The following is a 19684-nucleotide window of genomic DNA, read 5'->3' as shown; positions in this document are numbered from 1 at the left end:
ACTGAGCACAGCACAGCAACTAAGCCAAACATGAAATCGTATTAATTTGGGGTGCTAGCCCCAAAGTACCTTGTTTAAGGCTCTGTGTGAAACTGGTGCTTGGCAGAGGCTTGTTAGTCTGGTTTGTGAGATGGGGAAGCTCCCAATTACTTGTAAGGATCTCATAAGAGGGTAAAGAATCTGCCTGCAATTTAGGAAACCCAGGTTCAATGGGTTGGGAAGATGTTCCCTGGGTTAGGAAGATTGCCTGAAGGAGGAAATGACAACCCACTCCAGGATTCTTGCCTGGAGAACTCCATGGACAGAGGAGCCTGGTGGGCTGTAGTCCATCTGGTCTTAAAGAGTTGGACAGGACTGAGCGACAAATGCTTTCACTTTTCATGAACTAAGGAGGGGGGCCAGAGATACAGAATGGCAAAATCGTCCCTGAAATTGTGATCTGCTTCTTTGTCTCTCCCACATGCCTGGGAATGGTTCTGGAGACCTTGATCCTTTTTCTGCCAGGACATCACCCTTGAACTCCAGGCGGTGTTCTCAGGCAGCCCAGCATGGGCACATCCCCACTGGACCGGCTCTCTCCCCGAGTTCCTCACTAGCTTCTGCCCTTTCCTTTCTACCCACATTCGCCTTCTGTCTCATCCCTCACCAGATCTGCTCCCTCTGTTCCCTACAGATAGACGATGAGCAGCCATGGCAACAGCCTCTTTCTGCGGGAGAGTGGCCAGCGGCTGGGCCAGGTGGGCTGGCTACAGCGGCTGCAGGAGAGCCTGCAGCAGAGAGCACTGCGCATGCGCCTGCGCCTGCAGACCATGACACGTGAGCACGTGCTGCGGTTCCTGCGCAGGAATGCCTTCATCCTGCTGACTGTCAGTGCCGTGGTCATTGGTGAGTCATCTGGGAGGGGCGGGCTCTGCCCTTGGAGGGTGAGGACTCGAGGGACACCCTCTGCACTCACGTTTCTTCCCTCCACTTACTTATTCTCACCTGCACTCGTGCCCAAATCCACCATTCCGCCTCCCCATGATATAGACAAATGGTACACACTCCTGCAAACACAGCTGTATGTGCAGCGTCTCATGGATATGCAAGTGTACGCACATGCATAAGTATACACTGTTCAAATGCACACTATCTGCATATGAACACACAGTATACACTTTCTGCATGTGAACACAGACACGAACACATTTTTATTCATGCACAAAATTTACAGGTGCAAACACGTAAACTCACACATTTGTACACCTATAGTAGAACTTACAAACATGTTCACACACACATATGCATTATTCTGCCCACACACTGGCTCACTGAAAAGGTCACTAAATACATGTATACCCTCATGCTTGAAAATAGTAACACACACATATAAGTCACACCTAGGTGAATATGTAGGAAAAACATGCACATCTCATGTATGTGGACCCTCACATACAGGCACAGATACGTGTGCACAAGTGAACATGTTGTTGTTTAGTAGCTAAGTCATGTCCAACTCTTGTACTGTAGCCTGCCAGGCTCCTCTGTCCATGGGATTTCCTAGGCAAGAACACTGGAGTGGGTTGCCATTTCCTTCTCCAGGGGATCTTCCCAACCCAGGGATGGAACCTGCATGTCCTGCATTGGCAGGTGGATTCTTTACCACTGAGCCACCAAGGAAGCCAACACATACAAGTAACACCTATATGCACACATAGGAAAGACATGTACATGTCATGTACATGGGCCCTCACATACAGGCACAGATACATGTGCACAAGTGAGCATACACCGTTACATATGTGTACATAGGTACACAGGAGTGTGTGTAGACATACACACACATGCCACAGCAGTAGCACATAAATTCATGCATTCCACAATGTACACACCGACACACACTCATCAAATGTTTCTCTTTTCTTTTACCTCCATCCACACACACACAGACCCTGTTTGGGATGGATGGCCCATCCTCGGGGCTCAGTGACCAAATTCAACTCTATGCACCCCTCATTCTGGCCCTAGGGGTCAGCCTGGCCTTTGCCCTGCGCCCATACCAGCTCAGCTACCGCCAGATCAAGTACTTCTCTTTCCCTGGAGAGCTCCTCATGAGGATGCTGCAGATGCTGGTGCTGCCTCTCATTGTCTCCAGCCTGGTCACAGGTGAGAGAACCCAGGCTGGGGCTGGCCTCCAAGACCCAGCCCAAAGTCCAGGCTCACACCCTGAGCCAAGGCTGTTCCAAGAATGGGACCACCTCCCCAACTCAGGACCTCAAACAGGGAGCATACAACTCGCTCTGAGTCCTTGACCAAAGCCCCAGTCCCAATCAGACCTGGGTTCTAGAACCCGTATGACCTAGATGACTTATCTCAGTGATGTTCCTGTACTTTTCCTTGGAGGTAAAATACCAGCCTGTTGGGGGCTTAGAGATGAAGGGAAGGCTGTTGTGGGGCCACCAGGAAAGGCACCTGGGATATGGTGTGGATGGTCATGGAGTGGGCTGTGGATGAAGGTGTTTGAGACGGAGGTTACAAAATGGTGGGTGGAGAAAGTGAAAGTGAAAGTCACTCAGTTGTGTCTGACTGTTTGCGACCCCACGGACTATACAGTTCTTGGGATTCTCCAGGCCAGAAAACTGGAGTGGGTAGTCTTTCCCTTCTCCAGGGGATCTTCCCAGCCCAGGGATCAAACCCAGGTCTCTTGCATTGCAGGTGGGTTCTTTACCAGCTGAGCCACAAGGGAAGCCCTGGTGGGTGGAGGGTAGGATGGAAGTATAGACAGCCTATGCAGGGCTTGGTAAACTGTTTCTATAAAGGGCCAGGTAGAACACATTTTCAGTTTCAAGGGCCATGTGGTCTCTGTCGCAACTCTTCACTTCTCTTGTTATGCAAAAGCAGCAGCAGATTAGTAAGTAAACAAATGGGCATTGTTGTGTTCCAATAAAACTTTATTTATAGAAATAGGCAGCAGGCCATATTTGGCCCATGAGTGGTCAGTTCCCAAGCACCAGCTTTGGTGGGGCGGTGGTTGATGATAAAGGCATAGAAGAATGATTTCTTGGGTTGGGTTTCCCTAGCTGCAGAGTCTGAGATGGGAATATTTGCACAAGTGATTTATTGAGGGATAAAATAGTTCTCAAGAGAAACCTATGAGGAAGTGAGATGAGCAGGATGGGATGGATAAAGAAGCTAAGCAGAAATGGCTTCAGCCTGATCCCATAGAGAGTTCTGGAGGATTTATAAAACTACAGAGTTGTCCTCCACAACTCTGCCTCCCTCTAAATCAAAGAAGCTGAGCCTTTGAAATCCTGTACCAATCAGTCATTTCTCCCAGCCTCCCCTGAGGCCTTTGTGGGTAAGTAGTTGGTGATGGACAGGGAGGCCTGGCGTGCTGCAATTCATGGGGTCGCAAAGAGTCAGACACGACTGAGCAACTGAACTGACTGAAGCTCCTGCTGTGCTGAGAGCAACATTCAAGAGAAGGGGCCAGTATGAGTCGTTAGCAGCCAGCAGGCTCAGCTGTGGAAAGATTGGTGTATCAGCCTGGTAAAGGGTGTCTGGATAGGGTACCAAGCGTATATACTACATACAGATAGTGTATAGTGAGGTGGGTTGAAGGGAGGTGTGATTCTTGGGGTGGATAGTAGGATAAAGAGAGGAATGCGAATGAAGTTATGGTGCAAAATAGGGGTAATTAGAGGATGGAGTAGGGGTTGAAAATGTTGGCTTGGAGTAGAAGGAAGGTTAGTGAATTGGTGCTTGGGATAAAGGATGGAGTGGAAGGTGTATTTGGAACACAGAATGGGAGTTGGAGGGTGGCCAGGTGGGTGGAAGGACGGGCTGGGTCACGGGAGGAGGGCTGGGTCATGGGAGGAGGGTTGATTGTGGCAGTATGGGGACTGAGGAGCAAGTGGATGGGAGAGGGGGTTGTGGGGTGTGGATGGGGCTCCTCGGGGCTGCATCACCTGTCCTCCAGGTATGGCGTCCCTGGATAACAAGGCGACAGGGCGGATGGGGATGCGGGCAGCTGTGTACTACATGGTGACCACGGTCATCGCGGTCTTCATCGGCATCCTCATGGTCACCATCATCCACCCTGGGAAAGGCTCCAAGGAGGGGCTGCACCGAGAGGGTCGGATCGAGACCATCCCCACGGCAGATGCCTTCATGGACCTGGTCAGGTGACGTCCTTTCTAATGTTGATGGGAATTCCAGCCCTACGTGTAACAACCTTTACTCATGGGGAGACCTATAGGGAGACAGGCGGACCCAGTCAGGAAATATAGCACCCAAGTTGAGCCTAGTTTTAGAATAATAGTGTATGCTCATGTCCGACTCTTTTTGTGAGTTCCTGGACTGTATGTAGCCTGCCAAACTCTTCTGGCCATGGAATTTTTTAGGCAAGAATACTGGAATGGGTTGCTGTTTCCTTCTCCTGAGGATCATGCTGACCTAGGGACCAAACCTACGTCTTTTATGTCTCCTGAGTTGGTAGGCAGATTCATCACCACTAGTGCCCACATGGGTTTTCTTGGCACCCAGTTTCTGTCTTGGGTGGTGGTGGTGGTTTAGTCGCTAAGTTGTGTCTGACTCTTTTGTGACCCCGTGGACTGTAGCTCACCAGGCTCCTCTGTCCATGGGATTTCCCAGGCAAGAACACTGGAGTGGCTTGCCATTTCCTTCTCCAGGGGATCTTCTTGACTCAGGGATGGAACCTGGGTCTCCTGCATTGCAGGCAGATTCTTTGCTGACTGAGCCACCAGGGAAGCCCACAGATCCCCTGAGATTGATTTTGCTTACTTCCAAAATGATATCTTTTGATCCTTAGGCTCAGAAGGCTATAGTTGCACCTTCTTGGTATGGGCTCAGGACAAATGGTGTTCCAATGCAGAGATGCATTGGAAGGTGAATAATTCTCTTGGAGTAGCAAGATTTTGCCTGCCAGCGTCAAGATTGGCCACAAGTCTCCCCTAGTGACTTAATTTGGGGAAAGCTAGTGTTGGAAGGGAGAAGGCAATGGCACCCCACTCCAGTACTCTTGCCTGGAAAATCCCGTGGATGGAGGAACCTAGTAGGCTGCAGTCCATGGGGTCGCTAGAAGTTGGACACGACTGAGCGACTTCCCTTTCACTTTTCACTTTCATGCATTGGAGAGGGAAATGGCAACCCACTCCAGTGTTCTTGCCTGGAGAATCCCAGGGACGGGGGAGCCTGGTGGGCTGCCGTCTCTGGGGTCGCACAAAGTCAGACACGACTGAAGCGACTTAGCAGCAGCAGCAGTAGCAGCAGTGTTCGAAGTGTTCAGGAGCTTTCTGTGTTTTTTTTTTTTTTTTGAGACATCACTGTATAGGAAGTCCCTGAGATGGCATAGTGTCCTAACCTAGGGCTCAGACAGACCTGAATTTGAGGTCCATCTACCCCTCCCCCCGAGTTAGCAGCTGTGTGGCTTTGGGTAACTTACATAAGTTCTTTTTGCTTTGGTTTCTTTGTATGTAAAATGGGGAGAATCAGTGATACTTTTAGGGTTGCATGCATGCTTAGTCACTTGGTCATGTCTGACTCTTTTTGACCCCATGGACTGTAGCCTGACAAGCTCCTCTGTCCATGGGATTCTCCAGAGTTAGTGTGATGTTTAAATCAGATCCTAGAGGTAAGGCACTTAGCTCAGTGTTCAAATGCTGTCTGCTATTATTGTTGTTGCTGTTGTTATTATTATTGCTATGATCACTCTAGGTTCTCTTCCAAAGTCTAACCACATCCATTTATCTGATGTTTTTCTGCAGAAATATGTTTCCACCCAACCTTGTGGAGGCCTGCTTCAAACAGGTCAGGGGGAAAGACATTGTCTGATCAAGGAGGTTTTGGGGGGTTGGGGGAGCTTGCTGCTGAGTGAATGGTCCAGGAGGGAGGGATGGGAAGAAGGACGGGACAGAGCACTGTTCAGGGCTTTTGGAAGAGTCTGAAAGGAAGACTGTGCTTCCTATGGGGTGGTGATCAGGGAAGGTTAGAGACAAGGACTTAGGCCAACCCAAGGCTGCCTGGGGATGGTAATGGAGAAGGAACCAGGGCTTCTGATCATAAATTGTTGAGGAGACAGGCCCCCCAAATCTGTCTGAACATTGCTCATGCAAAATGTATACTCATTCTCCCATGCACTGGTTGTGCACTTCCTCATTTATTTATCGATGCACTCAATCTACTATGCATTCATCTGTGGCCTGATATCTCCATATTTCAGTTTAAGACACAGTACAGCACGAGGTTGGTAACCAGGACCGTTGTGAGGACAGATAATGGATCTGAGCTGGGCACCTCTATGCCGCCTTTATCTTCACTGGAGAATGGAACCGGCCTCCTGGAAAATGTCACGCGAGCCTTGGGCACCCTGCAGGAGGTGCTGAGCTTTGAAGAGACTGTCCCTGTGCCTGGCTCGGCCAATGGCATCAATGCCCTGGGCCTTGTGGTCTTCTCAGTGGCCTTCGGGCTGGTCATTGGTGGCATGAAACACAAGGGCCGAGTCCTGCGGGACTTCTTCGACAGCCTCAATGAGGCTATTATGAGGCTGGTGGGCATCATTATCTGGTGAGTGCTGGGCTGTGACGGGGGCAGGGAGTGATGGTGATGGTACATGGGAAGGATGTCAGGATCGGGAAGTCAGGCTGTGGGTTAGCTACTGAAATGGTTGTGGGGAGCCTTTGGCCAAAGTCATCTATATATGTATTGGTTCATGCACTCACCCACTCATTCACTCATTCGTTTGGTCCTTTGTGCAATGGTTTATTCACTCATTCACTCCCCTATTCATCTATGTATTCACTCATCTATTCATTGTACTCATGCTTCTGTGCATTGTTCATTCACTCCATCATTCATCTATTCCTCTGCTCATTCTTCTATGGATTAGCCACGTTATCCATTCACTCATTTATTTATTTATTGTCATTCTTCCATGCATTGGTTTATTCATTTTCTCATTTGTTCATTTGTCTGTGCATAAGTTAATTCACTCATTCATATATTCATTCACTCATAAATTCATTCACAAACTCATCCATGCATTAGTTAATCCATTGATTAATTGATTGATCGATTTTCTCACTAAGTCATTTATTCATTCAGACTCATTCTTTGACTGACTTGTTCATCTCTACATTTGTTATTCTATCATTCAATCAGATATCCCCTGCATTCATTCATCTGTTTGCTTAACCCACTCATTCATTCACACACCCATCATTCATGTTTCATTTGCTCATTTTCTTATTCATTTATCCACTTGCTAATTATTTATTAATTGACACATTCATTCATTCATTCACTCTTTAAATCCCATCACTCTTTCAGCAGACATTTTCCCAGGCAGACTTTGTTTCAAACTCTGGAATACAGAGATAACTTGAATTCAGTCCTTGTCTTTAAAGAGCTCACAAAGTCTTAGAGGAGACAGATGCATATTAGATAAATATGATACAAGGTGGAAGGTTCTAGAGTCAAGAGACATTTAAAAAGTATAGGGAATATGATTGACAGAGCAATGGATAAAGCTGTGGTACTTATACACAATGGAATATTATGCAGCCATTAAAAAGAATGAAATAATGCCATTTGCAGCAACATGGGTGGATCTAGAGAATGTCACACCGAGTGAAGTAAGTCAGAGAAAGAGAAAAACATGATATCCCTTATATGTGGAATCTAAAAAGAAATGATGCAAATGATCTTACTTACGAAACAGAAAAAAACTCACAGACTTAGAAAACGAAATTATGGTTGTCAGGGGGACAGGATAGTAAGGGAGTTTGGGATGGACATGTACACTCTGCTCTATTTAAAGTGGATAACCAGCAAGGACCTACTGTAGAGCACAGGGAACTCTGCTCAATGTTACGTGGCAGTCTGGATGGGAGGGGAGTTTGGGGGAGAATGGAACATGTATTGTATGGCTGAGTCCCTTCGCTGTTCACCTGAAACTACCATGAAATGGTTAATCGACTAGACTCAAGTACAAAATAAAAGGTTCAAAAGGAAAAAATAGTATAGGGAATACAGAAAAGCAAGCCGCCAGTGAGATATATGCAGTGAACTCTGCCTGGGAAGGTGAGGAGAAAGTCATGGAGAAGTCCACCTCTTAGCTGGGTCTTGAAAGGTGAGTAGGAGTCCAACAGGACATGAAGAAGGAAGAGGTACTTCAAGCAGAGGGAACAGAACATGCAAAGCTTGAAAGAATCTGAGTTGTCTGAGGAATGGTGAGGAGTTCAAGAAGGTGGGAGCATACGTTGGGAATAGTGGTGGAAGATGTGAACAAGGCTATCTTCCCAAATTGGGGAAGACTTTGTACATCATCCCAAATCAGGTGAAAGTGGCCGGGAGGGGCTAGAGGCTAAGTTGAGAGCCTGGGAAAGCAGCAGGGTGCAGAATGCCTGTTTGTATCTTAAGCAAAGAGGCAAGGCCTGGGGATTGGGGTGGGGAGAGGGAGTGGGAGACAGTACTGAGTGCTCACAGCATCTACTATATCTTCACTATTCAGAACTTACAGGTAAAATATTTTAAAAAATTGATTTCAAATGAAAATTAAAGGGCAAATGTTAAAACAAAATTTTCTGATTAAAAACAAAAGTCATGGATACAGAGTGGTCTCCCCAGTCAGGCTCAAGGTGGTCTCCGTCTTGTAATTCAGTTGTCATTCTTTGAAAAAAAATTATTTATTTTTGGCTGAGCTGGGCCTTTGTTGCTGTACACGGGCTTTCTCTAGTTGTGGCGAGTGGGGGCCACTCTGCAGTTGTGCACAGGCTTCTCACTGTGGCTTCTCTTGTTGCAGAACACAGGCTCTAGGGCACGTTGCACACCCTTTGGTAGTTGTGGCCCGTTGGGCTCAGTAATTGTAGCCTGTAGTCTCTAGAGTGCCAGCTCATAACTTGTGGCCCATGGGCTCAGTTGCCCCGCAGTATGTGGGATCCTCCTGAATCAGGGATTGAACTGATGTCCCTTGAATTGCAAGGCAGATTTTTAACCACTGAATCACCAGGGAAGCCCCAGTTGTCACCCTTTTTAAAGTGCTGTTACTTCAAGAGGTTACAACAAAAAAATAGACAAAACAAAACCCAAGAAGGAAAGCAAAACAGGATGAAAGTACAAGAGAAGGAAGCAAAATAACTTGCAACATAAAATATATTAAAGGGAATCCAGTACTGAACCAGAAGACCCATAGTATGTTTGTATGCATTGCACATAACCACTTTGTCATTAGGAACAAGTTTCAGAAGTGGAGGGGACGGGGACTGTGGGGCCAGTAAGGTCACTCCACTGTATTCACAATTGGTGTTCTGAGGTTGTGCAGGAGGGAAAAGTCCCCCTCTCCCCTTTCTTACCCACTTGGGTCCAGTTAACCCCATGAGGTCTGATGCCCTAGACCCTTCCAGCTGCTTTTCCAGGATCTCAACTTAGCTTGGCGGGGAAGCTTATCAAGGATAAGCAAGAAGATTGAAAAGAAGTATTGAGAACTCAACTGAATTGGGAATCATGAGTTTTATAGTGGTATTTGGCATGTTTGGGAAAATATCCATGTGTCACAATGGTAAAGAATCTGCCTGCCAATGCAGGAGATGCAGGGGTTGCAGGTTCAATCCCTGGGTTGGGAAGATCCCCTGGAGTAGGAAATGGCAACCCACTCCAGTATTCTTGCCTGGAAAATTTCATGGGCAGAGGAGCCTGGTGGGCTTCATTCCATGGGATCACAAAGAATCAGACACGACTGAGCAAGCACGCACAAACACTGTATGTGCCAGGTAGCTGAGTATGGAAGGAAAGAAATCATGTACAATTGATCCAGAGTTGAGGAATTTTGCAGAGGATGAGAAAGAAGGATGGAGGTGAGGAGTTTGGGAATATTCATAGACATAGAGTTGGGGACAATTCAGCAATCACCCACCAGGCCTATCCTTGAGCCCAGAAGTGTCTGGAGGTGTCTCCTTGTATTCTTATTTCCACCTTAGCTTGGGTCTCATCATTTCTGTCCTAAGCTGTTGCACCAACTTCCCAAGTGGTCCTCACCTCCTGTAGTACATCCTCCATGACAATGAACAAGTGTAGACTTCAATTTCTAAAGGGAGAGAAGTAACAGAGGAAGCCAGGTAATGGGTTAATTAGGGCACTTTTGGTAGAAACTCATAAAACTAAGCAATGAGCTGATTTGAGGGGAAAACAGGTGAGCCCTTGATGAACTTGCTTCTTCTGTTTCCTCTACTATCTTTTTCACTCACTGCTTCAGTCACACTGGTCTTCTCTTTGCTCCTCTTATACTCCTAGCTCACATTCACCTCTGGGTCTTTGCACTGTTCCTGAAGTGCTTTCCCCTCAGATATGCATGGTTGCTTTTCATCATTCAGGTCTCAGTGCAAATGTCATCTCTTCTGAGAAACCCTCCCTGACCAATCCTTCTTAGAGTCCCACTCAAAAGTGGGGATTTTGCAGTTATCACACACTGAAGTTTTTAATGACATATTTCTCTGTGTACTGCATATTTCACCCATTAGAATGTAAGCACCAAGAGGGCAGGGACCATGTGATTGGAACATAGTAGGTGCTCAATGGACATTTGTTGAGTAAATGAATAAATAGGTAATTTAATAAGACAAGTTGTTTATAATTAAATTTTATTGGCATATAGTTGACTTACAATGCTGTGTTAGTTTCAGATGTACAGCAGAGTCAGTTATATATAATATACATACACATATCCACTTTTTTAGATTCCATTCCTATGTAGGTCATTACAGAGTATTGAACAGAGTTCCCTGTGCTATACAATAGGTTCTTATTCAGTTCAGTCACTCAGTCGTGTCCGACTCTTATTAGTTATCCATTTTATATATAGTAGTGTGCATTTTTAATCCCACTCTTCCAATTTATTTCTCTTTGGTAACCATAAGTTTGTTTTTTACATCTGTGACACAATTTCTGTTTTGTAAATAGGTTCATTTGTACCATTTTTAAAGATTCCACATATAAGTGATATCATAGGATATTTGAGAGAGATTGTTTTGACATGTCTGTGGGAAATCCAGGTGAAATAGCTCAGGGCTGGTGAATGAATGAGGATATGCACTTTTAGGGAAGAGAATAGGGGCATACGAGGTACAAATATGGGAAATGAAGGAAGTTAGAGGGTCAGAGATAGGGAGTATCTGGGTTCGCCTCAGGATGAAGTCCTGAAGACGATTATTGGGAGATCTTTGAAGGGGAGAATGGGTGAAGGAGTGCCCTTACATTGTAAGAGAGTATATCTTGGAGTTGTAGGACTGAGGCTGAGCTATGGATAAGCAGGAAGAAAAGAGGGGATATGTTCATGGAACCTCGCCCCATAGGTTATTGTGTGGGGGAGGTTGGAGGGGAGTCAGGTGCTGTATGGTGGGTGTTGCCTAGCTCCAGGGCCTATATGGGCAAAGGCTTGGGGCTGCTAGTGCCAGGGGAGGTCATGAGGAAGGCCTGACGGGTGTCTGGCTTGGCCCAGGTATGCACCCGTGGGTATCCTGTTCCTGATTGCTGGCAAGATCTTAGAGATGGAAGACATGGCTGTCCTGGGGGGTCAGCTGGGCATGTACACCCTGACCGTCATCGTGGGTTTGTTCGTTCATGCCGGTGGCATCCTGCCTCTCATCTATTTCCTCATCACCCACCGGAATCCTTTCCCCTTCATTGGAGGAATACTGCAGGCTCTCATCACCGCCATGGGCACGTCTTCCAGGTATGACCTTGACCCCCACTGCTGGTACCTTTCCTAGATCCACTCTTTGTGTTTCCCAGGATCTCCTGGGAGTCCTGCCCTCTCTACCACTTCAGAACCTCATCTGGGCTATTGAGTAGTGTCAGTGGCTCTTTGAAGGTGGATCAAGATCTCCTGGAGGAGGAAATGGCAATCCACTCCAGTACTCTTGCCTGAACAATCCCTTGGACGGAGGAGCCTGGCAGGCTACAGTCCATAGGGTCACAAAGAGTCAGACATGACTGAAGTGACTTAGCACCCAACACCTGGGCACTGATCTTTGTCATGTGCTGGCTGTTGTGACTCTTTCCCCCTCTTTTTCTGTTTCTCTATTTAATATGGACAGAGAGCCAGGTACCAACTTAGGGGTTAGGACAAAGGTTCCAACATGCCTCCTGATCTCAGTCATTTTCTAGCTTGTAGGGTCTCATCTTTCCTTGAGGTGGCCTCTGGGAGATCTCTTGGCTTCTTTTATTTTGTGGTTTCAGGGGGTTCATAAGAAGCTCCCCTTTCTCCCATCAACCAAATTCAAAACAATCTGAGACGTATCACTAGAGCCAACCAGATGGAAGAAGGATGTAATTTTTATTGCTTATACACTGAAGAATGTGCCTTTTGATCTGTGGTCAAGTAGGATTGGCTTGCTTGTACCCCCAGAATTAAACTCACCAGGTTGCCACAGGCATGGACACCTAAACATCCTCTCTGTGGGTCCAGGCTTCTCTTTGCATGATATAAAACAGACCAGACAGAGCACATGTTTTATGGATCAGCTGATTCCAAGTGGGGAGAAAGACTGAGAAGGATAGTATAGCTGAGGTCAGTCCCCAAGTAAACATGAAAAGTGGGGAATAGGAGTCTTCTGTAATACCCTTCTCTTAGCCTTGAGAGGTGGGAACTTAGAAGGCCTTTCCTCTTCTTTCTGGGAGTGGATAGTTAGAGTGAACTAGTGGCATGAACCAGTGACCTGAAGTAGTGTGTAGTAAGTAGCCTTAAGCTATTGACTTTAGGTGGGCCAAGAGGCCTGAGCCTGGGGGACGTCACTGCTGTGTGCTCCCTGTGTCATGTAGAGTCCCTCTCCCCATGAAAAGTTATCAGCCCCTGAAATGTTGTACATCTGCCATCTTCCCCTTACTCTAGTTCCCAGCCTGCCTCCCAATGTTCTCAAGGGGAGCCCTCCTTGGGCCCATGGCTACCCCCTATCCTTGGCCCTTGGTGCTCTCTTCCCCAGCTCTGCAACACTGCCTATCACCTTCCGCTGTCTGGAGGAGGGCCTCGGTGTGGACCGCCGCATCACCAGGTTCGTACTGCCCGTGGGGGCCACTGTCAACATGGATGGCACCGCCCTCTATGAGGCCCTGGCCGCCATCTTCATCGCCCAAGTCAACAACTACGAGCTCAACCTGGGCCAGATCACAACTATCAGGTGAGTTGGCCTTGGCTGGAACCTGCCAACAGGTGAGACCAGAGCGGGGATGGTGTTGGAGGGAAGGGAGCATTTGGATATTGGTTGGGGGGGTGTATTGAGGGGTGCAGGAAAAAATAAGACATGGTTCCTGAACTTAGGGAAGATCTAGTCTAAGGAAGAGACACTGATGATAGTAATGCTGATGACAGTGATGATGATGATGATGTAGATTATGTTGGTGACAGTGGAGATGATGTGGATGGTATTGATCGTGGTGATGGTGGTGGTAATGGTTTTGATGGTGAGGATGATGGCCAACATTTATGAAACTCTTGCTGTGTATGATCTCAGTCACTCAGTCATGTGTGACTCTTTGTGACCCCATGGACTGTGGCCTGCCAGGCTCCTCTGTCCATGGGATTCTCCAGGCAAGAATACTGGAGTGGGTTGCCATGCCCTCCAGGTGATCTTCCCAGGGATCGAGTCCATATCTCTTATATCTACTGCATTGGCAGGTGGGTTCTTACCACTAGCACCACCTGGGAAACCCAGCAGCTTCCCACTAGATGTCTTACTAACACCTGACGGTGTATATATATTGATGCTGCTCTCTCAATTCGTTAGCCTACTCTTGATTCAGTCTGACCCTCTACTTGGTGGTGGACCACCGTCTTTTTCATTTTCCAGGTGTGGTACATTTTAGTTTTCCTAAGCCATATACATGTAAGTGTATATGTTTTTTCACTCACTCAGTGCCATAGACAGTTTCTTCTTTTGATTCTAAACTTAGCCCACCTTCAAGAGTGTCCTTCCTGGCATCAGGACCACTCTATACTGACCCACCTACTTCTAGCACATTGTGTGTATGGGGGACTCAAGCTTCTGCTTCATGGCTGCTGCCCAGGTTGATTCTTCTGCCCTCTTCCAGCCCCCAGAGGCAGCTGGTTAAATCCCTGCTTTTACACCTAGGAAGACTAAAGGAGCAAAGAAAGAAACATTGAGGAAACTGTAAAGGGCATCAGGATCACCTCTCTCATTGCTCTCTTTGGGTGAGGCACTGGGTGGCATGGGTTTGTTGTTGTTGTTTAGTCGCTCAGGTGTTTGACTCTTTGTGATACCCCCAGCCTGTAGCCCATCGGGCTCCTCTGTCCGTAGGATTCTCCAGGCAAGAATACCAGAGTGGGTTGCCACTTCCTCCTCCAGGGTGTCTTCCCGACCCAGGGATCAAACCCACGAATCCTGCATTGAAGGTGAATGCTTTACCACTGAGCCATGAGGGAAGCTGGGTGGCATGGATATGACATCCCTAGACACTCATGCCATGCTGACTGCTTGCTTTCCTTTGCATCTGTGGACAAAAAAGTGTCTCTGGTCTTTTCAGTAAACAAAGGTTGTCACCCTGCCATCAGCTATTGGCCGCTGCAGCTGCCCCCAAAGGTGCCCCTTGGGGGCAATTCAGGATGGAGCAAAGCAGGCTACTGGCCCTGTAGAGTTCACATCTAGAAATGATATCAACGGGCCAGACTCTTGTATTATCCCATACATAGAAAAGCACTCAAATTACTGACTTGAGATGTCTGGTGTTTTTAATTCAAATCTTAATTGGAGGATGATTTTAAAAATTAATTTTTAATTTTTATTTGAACGATAATTGCTTTACAGTGTTGTGTTGGTTTCTGCTGTACAACAGTGTGAATCAACTATAAGTAAACACACATCCCCTCCATTGTGAGCCTCCCTCCCATTCTCCCTCCCCCATCCCACCCCTCTGTGTCACCGCAGAGCACTGAGCTGAGCTCCCTGTGGTACACAGTAGCTTCCCACTAGCCATCTATTTTACACAGGGTAGTATCTATATGTCAGGGCTACTCTCTTGTTTTTTTAATTTTTATTTTTGTGTTTAGCAGTAATCTTTTAGATGTTTCCTGACAAGTGTTTTTCTTTTCTCTCTTTTTTTTCAACAAAAACTCCTTCGTCCTTAACGTCTCCAGAACCTTTCCTCAGAGCTATCAGAGTGGCTGTCACTCTGGTTCAGTAAGGTCCTGGAATAAAACATAACTCTCAGCTTTAAGTTGTGTACCTCGTGGCTCCGTGGTAAAGAATCTGCCTGCCAATGCAGGAGATGGGGGTTTGATTCCTGGGTCTGGAAGATCCCCTGGAGAAGGAAATGGCAACTCACTCCAGTATTCTTGCCTGGGAAATACCATGGAGAGAGGAGCCTGGTGGGCAGCAGTCCATGGGGTTGCAAAGAGTCAGACACGACTGAGCAACTAAACAACAACAACTCAGCTTAAAAAAACAAAACAAAACAAAACAAAACACCTGCCCTCGCATCTGCAATATGAACTGTTTAAATGTCCATCATTGGATGAAACTCCAGCCAGATCCCAATAAAAGACGAGGGGATATCTCTGCATTGCTTTTGATAAAAGTCGCTTTGAATTTGCTCTGTATTTTGGGGATCTGACCCCTTCCCTTCTTTTGTGTCTCTCCTAACACTCCCTCATTTCTCCCTTCCCCCTGCCTGCGTCCCTCTGTCCTTTCTCCCTGTGCAGTATCACAGCTACAGCAGCCAGCGTCGGGGCTGCCGGCATCCCCCAGGCAGGTCTGGTCACCATGGTGATTGTGCTCACCTCGGTCGGCTTGCCCACTGAAGACATCACGCTCATCATCGCTGTGGACTGGTTCCTGTGAGTGTTCTTCAGACTCCTCTACTCTCTCTCCTTGAATCCCCTGCTTTCCCTGTAGGACTCCCAATGAATGGGCTCTCATTGCAGCAAGGACAGAGCTCTAGAATTTTAGAATGAAAAGAGGGTGTTGGAGAACATCCCAAGCAGTATGGACCTCAAATTCCATAATCTTTAGAAATAGGAAAGTAAGCCATGAAGGGCTTTACCCATCTTCCAGAAAAGCCCTTGGTACGTGCCTTATGTAGAAATCACACAAAAAGGTGATCCATGGGGCAGAGCTGACTTGCAAATTTTTTAAAAAAATTCTCAACTTTTATTTTAAAAATTTTATTTATTTATTTGACTGTGCCAAGTCTTAGCTGGGGCATGCAGGTCTTCTATCTTTGTTGCGGTATTCAAACTCTTAGTTTTGGCATGTGGGATCTAGTTCCTTGACCAGGGATTGAACCTGGACCCCCTGCTTTGGGAGTGAAGAGTCTTAGCCACTGGACCACCAGAGAAGTCCCTCAACTTTTGTGTGTGTGTGTGTGTGTGTGTCTCTTCAGTTGTGTCCGACTCTTTGTGACCCCATGGACGGTAGCCCGCCAGGCTCCTCTGTCCATGGCATTCTTCAGGCAAGAATACTGGAGTGGTTTGCCATGCCCTCCTCCATGAGTTCTTCCTGATCTAGGGATTGAACCCCCATTTCTTATGTCTCATACACTGGCAGGAAGATTCTTTACCACTAGTGCCCCCAGGGGAGCCCCCCTCAACTTTTATTTTTTAATTAATTATTTTTGACTGTGCTGCAGAGCTTGTTGGATGAATCCCTAGTTCCTTGACTAGGGATTGAACCCAAGCCCTGGCAGTGAAATCTGCATTCTAACAACTGGAATGCCAGGAAATTTTCTCAACTTTTAATAATAGGAGGTTTACATATAAAAATCTGGACTTTCATCTCCACCTTGGAGCTCTTGCCTGGATCTCACTCCCTTTTAGATGGTTTCCAGCAGGGTCTTATTTACTCACAGTGGTTACCTTCCTCATTCTGCATGCTGTTCAGCTCATAATCCCTAATTTTCTTTTTAAAAATGAATTATTATTTATTTTATTATTATTATTTTTTTTTACTTTACAATATTGTATTGGTTTTGCCAAACATCAACATGCATCCGCCATGGGTGTACACATGTTCCCAATAAATTGGAGTATAGTTGCTTTACACTGTTTCTGCAGTACAGCAACATGAATCAGCTACAGGTATATATATATATCCTTTCCCTCTTGAGCCTCCCTTCTTCCCCCTCCCTCCTATCCCTCTAGGTTATTACAGAGGACTGAGCTCACTGAGCTGAGCTCCCTAGCAGGTTCCCAGTTCAGTTCAGTTCAGTCGCTTAGTCATGTCCAGCTCTTTGCAACCCCATGGACTGTAGCATGCCAGGCCTCCCTGTCCATCACCAACTCCTGGAGTTTACTCAAACTCATGTCCATTGAGTCGGTGATGCCATCCAACCATTTCATCCTCTGTCGTCCCCTTCTCTTCTCAGCTTCAATCTTTCTCAGCATCAGGGTCTTTTCAAATGAGTCAGTTCTTCACATCAGGTGGCCAAAGTATTGGAGTTTCAGCTTCAACATCAGTCCTTCCAATGAACTCTCAGGACTGATCTCCTTTAGGATGGACTGATTGGATCGCCTTGCAGTCCAAGGGACTCTCAAGAGTCTTCTCCAACACCACAGTTCAAAAGCATCGTTTTTTTGGCACTCAGCTTTCTTTATAGTCCAACTCTCACATCCATACATGACTATTGGAGAAACCATAGCTTTGACTAGATGGGCCTTTGTTGGCAAAGTGGTGTCTCTGCTTTTGGTTCCCACTAGCTATCTGTTTTACACAAGGTCTTGCATATATGTCAGTGCTACTCTCTTAACTCGTCCCACCCTCTCTTTCCCCTGCTGCGCCCACATGTCCATTCTCTGCGTCTGTGTCTCTATTCCTGCCCTGCAAAATAGGTTCATCAGTATCATGTTTCTAGATTCCATATATATGTCCATACCCCTAATTTGCTATATCAGACATTTACATTTAAAAAAAGCATTGCACTGCTGAGAACAAATATGAGCACATCAGAGCTTGGTCCAGCCTGTGTTGGACTGGAGTGTGAGCCCTGACTCCAGGGCACAAGGAACCCCCAGCTGCTGCACCTTCTTTGTGGAGTGCCTCAAGCCTTGATTAACGGCAGCTTCTCTCTCCCCTCCCCTCTGCAGTGACCGACTTCGCACAATGACCAATGTGCTGGGGGACTCTATCGGAGCGGCCGTCATTGAACATCTGTCTCAGCGGGAGCTGGAGCTGCAAGAAGCTGAACTCACCCTCCCCAGCCTGGGGAAGCCCTACAAGTCACTCATGGCACAGGAGAAAGGGGCGTCCAGGGGACGGGGAGGAAACGAGAGTGCTATGTGAGAGCCCCCTGCTCTGCCACCCAGAGAGGAGGGAAGGGGGTTGGGGAGGGGGTTCCTGGTGAAGAACCACTACCTGAGTGACTGTGCACTGAACACATATGTTCTTTCCAGCGCGTCTGGGGGGAAACTGAGATAAAGGAGCAGGAATGAAAGATGTCTAAGGTGTCTGTTTCTCTCTGGGAATATACTGAAATATTTGTGGGGGAGGCCACGAGCAGGCAGAGAAGGAGATATTTACCCTGGGATTAGGGGTAAGAGAAGCTTCAGGTTCAACAAGATGAGGGGTCAGCTTGTGTTCCTCATTTTTTCAAAGAGTGATGCAACTCAAGAAGGTAAACTACTGTTCCTCAGTGTTGTTCTTCAGTACTCTGTGACTCTGTAGACTGAAGCACAACCAGGCTCCTCTGTCTTCCACTGTTTCCTGAAGTTTGCTCAAATTCATGTCCATTGGATTGGTGATGCTATCTAACCATCTCATCCTCTGCTGCCCGCTTTTGCTTTTTCCTTCAATCTTTCCCAGCATCAGGGTCTTTTCCAATGTCTGCTCTTTGCATCAGGTGGCCAAAATATTGGAGCTTCAGCATCAGTCCTTCAAGTATATATTCAGGGTTGATTTCTTTTAGGATTGACTGGTTTGATCTCCTTCCTGTCCAAGGGACTCTTAAGAGTCTTCTCCAGCACCACAGTTCCAAAACATCAACTTTTCGGTGCTCAGCCTTCTTCATGGTTCAACTCTCACGTCCGTACATGACTACTGGAAAAATGATAGCTTTGACTATATGGACCTTTGTTGACAAAGTGGTGTCTCTGCTTTTTAAATACACTGTCTAGCTTTAAAACAATATCCATGGCCTCTGTGTGGGGAGTCCCCATGACCACCTTCAGATGTGATGATATACCAGAAGGACTCATAGAACTTGAAAAAGCTGGGATACTCTCATTTATGGTTTACTGCCCTGAAAAGACACTTTGAAATCAGCAAAGGCAAAAGATGCAGGTGACAAGGGTCCAGAAGAGATTAGATGTGAGCTCCCATTTGTCCTGTCCCAGGGGAATTGCATGACTAGCCCTTAATTCTTTCAGCAGCGAGGTGTGACAACACGTATGAAATACTGCCAACCGTGGAAGCCCACCTGAACCGTGGTGTCCAGAGTTTTTATCCAGGTGTGTCACATAGGCATGGAGTTCCTGCTGCCCTTCACAGCTCATTGTTGAGTCCCTCCAGTGTTAGTCACTCAGTCATGTTTGACTCTTTGTGAACACATGGACTGCAGCCCACCAGGCCCCTCTGTCTGTGGGATTCTCCAGGTAAGAATACTAGAGTAGGTAGCCATTCCCTTCTCCAGGGGGTCTTCCTGACCCAGAGATTGTAGGCCTCCTGCAGTAGCAGGTGAATTCTTTACC

The 19684-nt window shown here is 46.9% G+C and overlaps 1 protein-coding gene across 2 annotated transcripts; it reads left to right on the top strand.

Annotated features, from left to right (window-relative positions):
• Positions 1–680: 680 nt before the first annotated feature.
• On the top strand, positions 681–18281 carry SLC1A6 (solute carrier family 1 member 6). Of its 2 annotated transcripts, XM_005904152.2 has the most exons (9): positions 681–885; positions 2008–2145; positions 3959–4163; positions 5766–5808; positions 6221–6564; positions 11492–11725; positions 12975–13169; positions 15707–15841; positions 18086–18281. In XM_005904152.2, exons 1-9 carry the CDS (start codon positions 681–683, stop codon positions 18279–18281), a joined length of 1695 nt encoding a protein of 564 aa, XP_005904214.2. The 2 variants fall into 2 exon arrangements, with proteins under 2 accessions (XP_005904214.2, XP_070230882.1); XM_070374781.1 differs by lacking the exons at positions 3959–4163; positions 11492–11725; positions 12975–13169; positions 15707–15841; positions 18086–18281 and having other exon boundaries at positions 6221–6251.
• The last annotated feature ends 1403 nt before the right edge of the window (positions 18282–19684 follow it).

The sequence above is a fragment of the Bos mutus genome, chromosome 7 (assembly GCF_027580195.1).
Source record: "Bos mutus isolate GX-2022 chromosome 7, NWIPB_WYAK_1.1, whole genome shotgun sequence".
NCBI classification, from domain to species: domain Eukaryota; kingdom Metazoa; phylum Chordata; class Mammalia; order Artiodactyla; family Bovidae; genus Bos; species Bos mutus.
The sequence above is the reverse complement of the archived record's forward strand: the minus strand, read 5'-3'. Positions and strand labels throughout refer to the sequence as shown.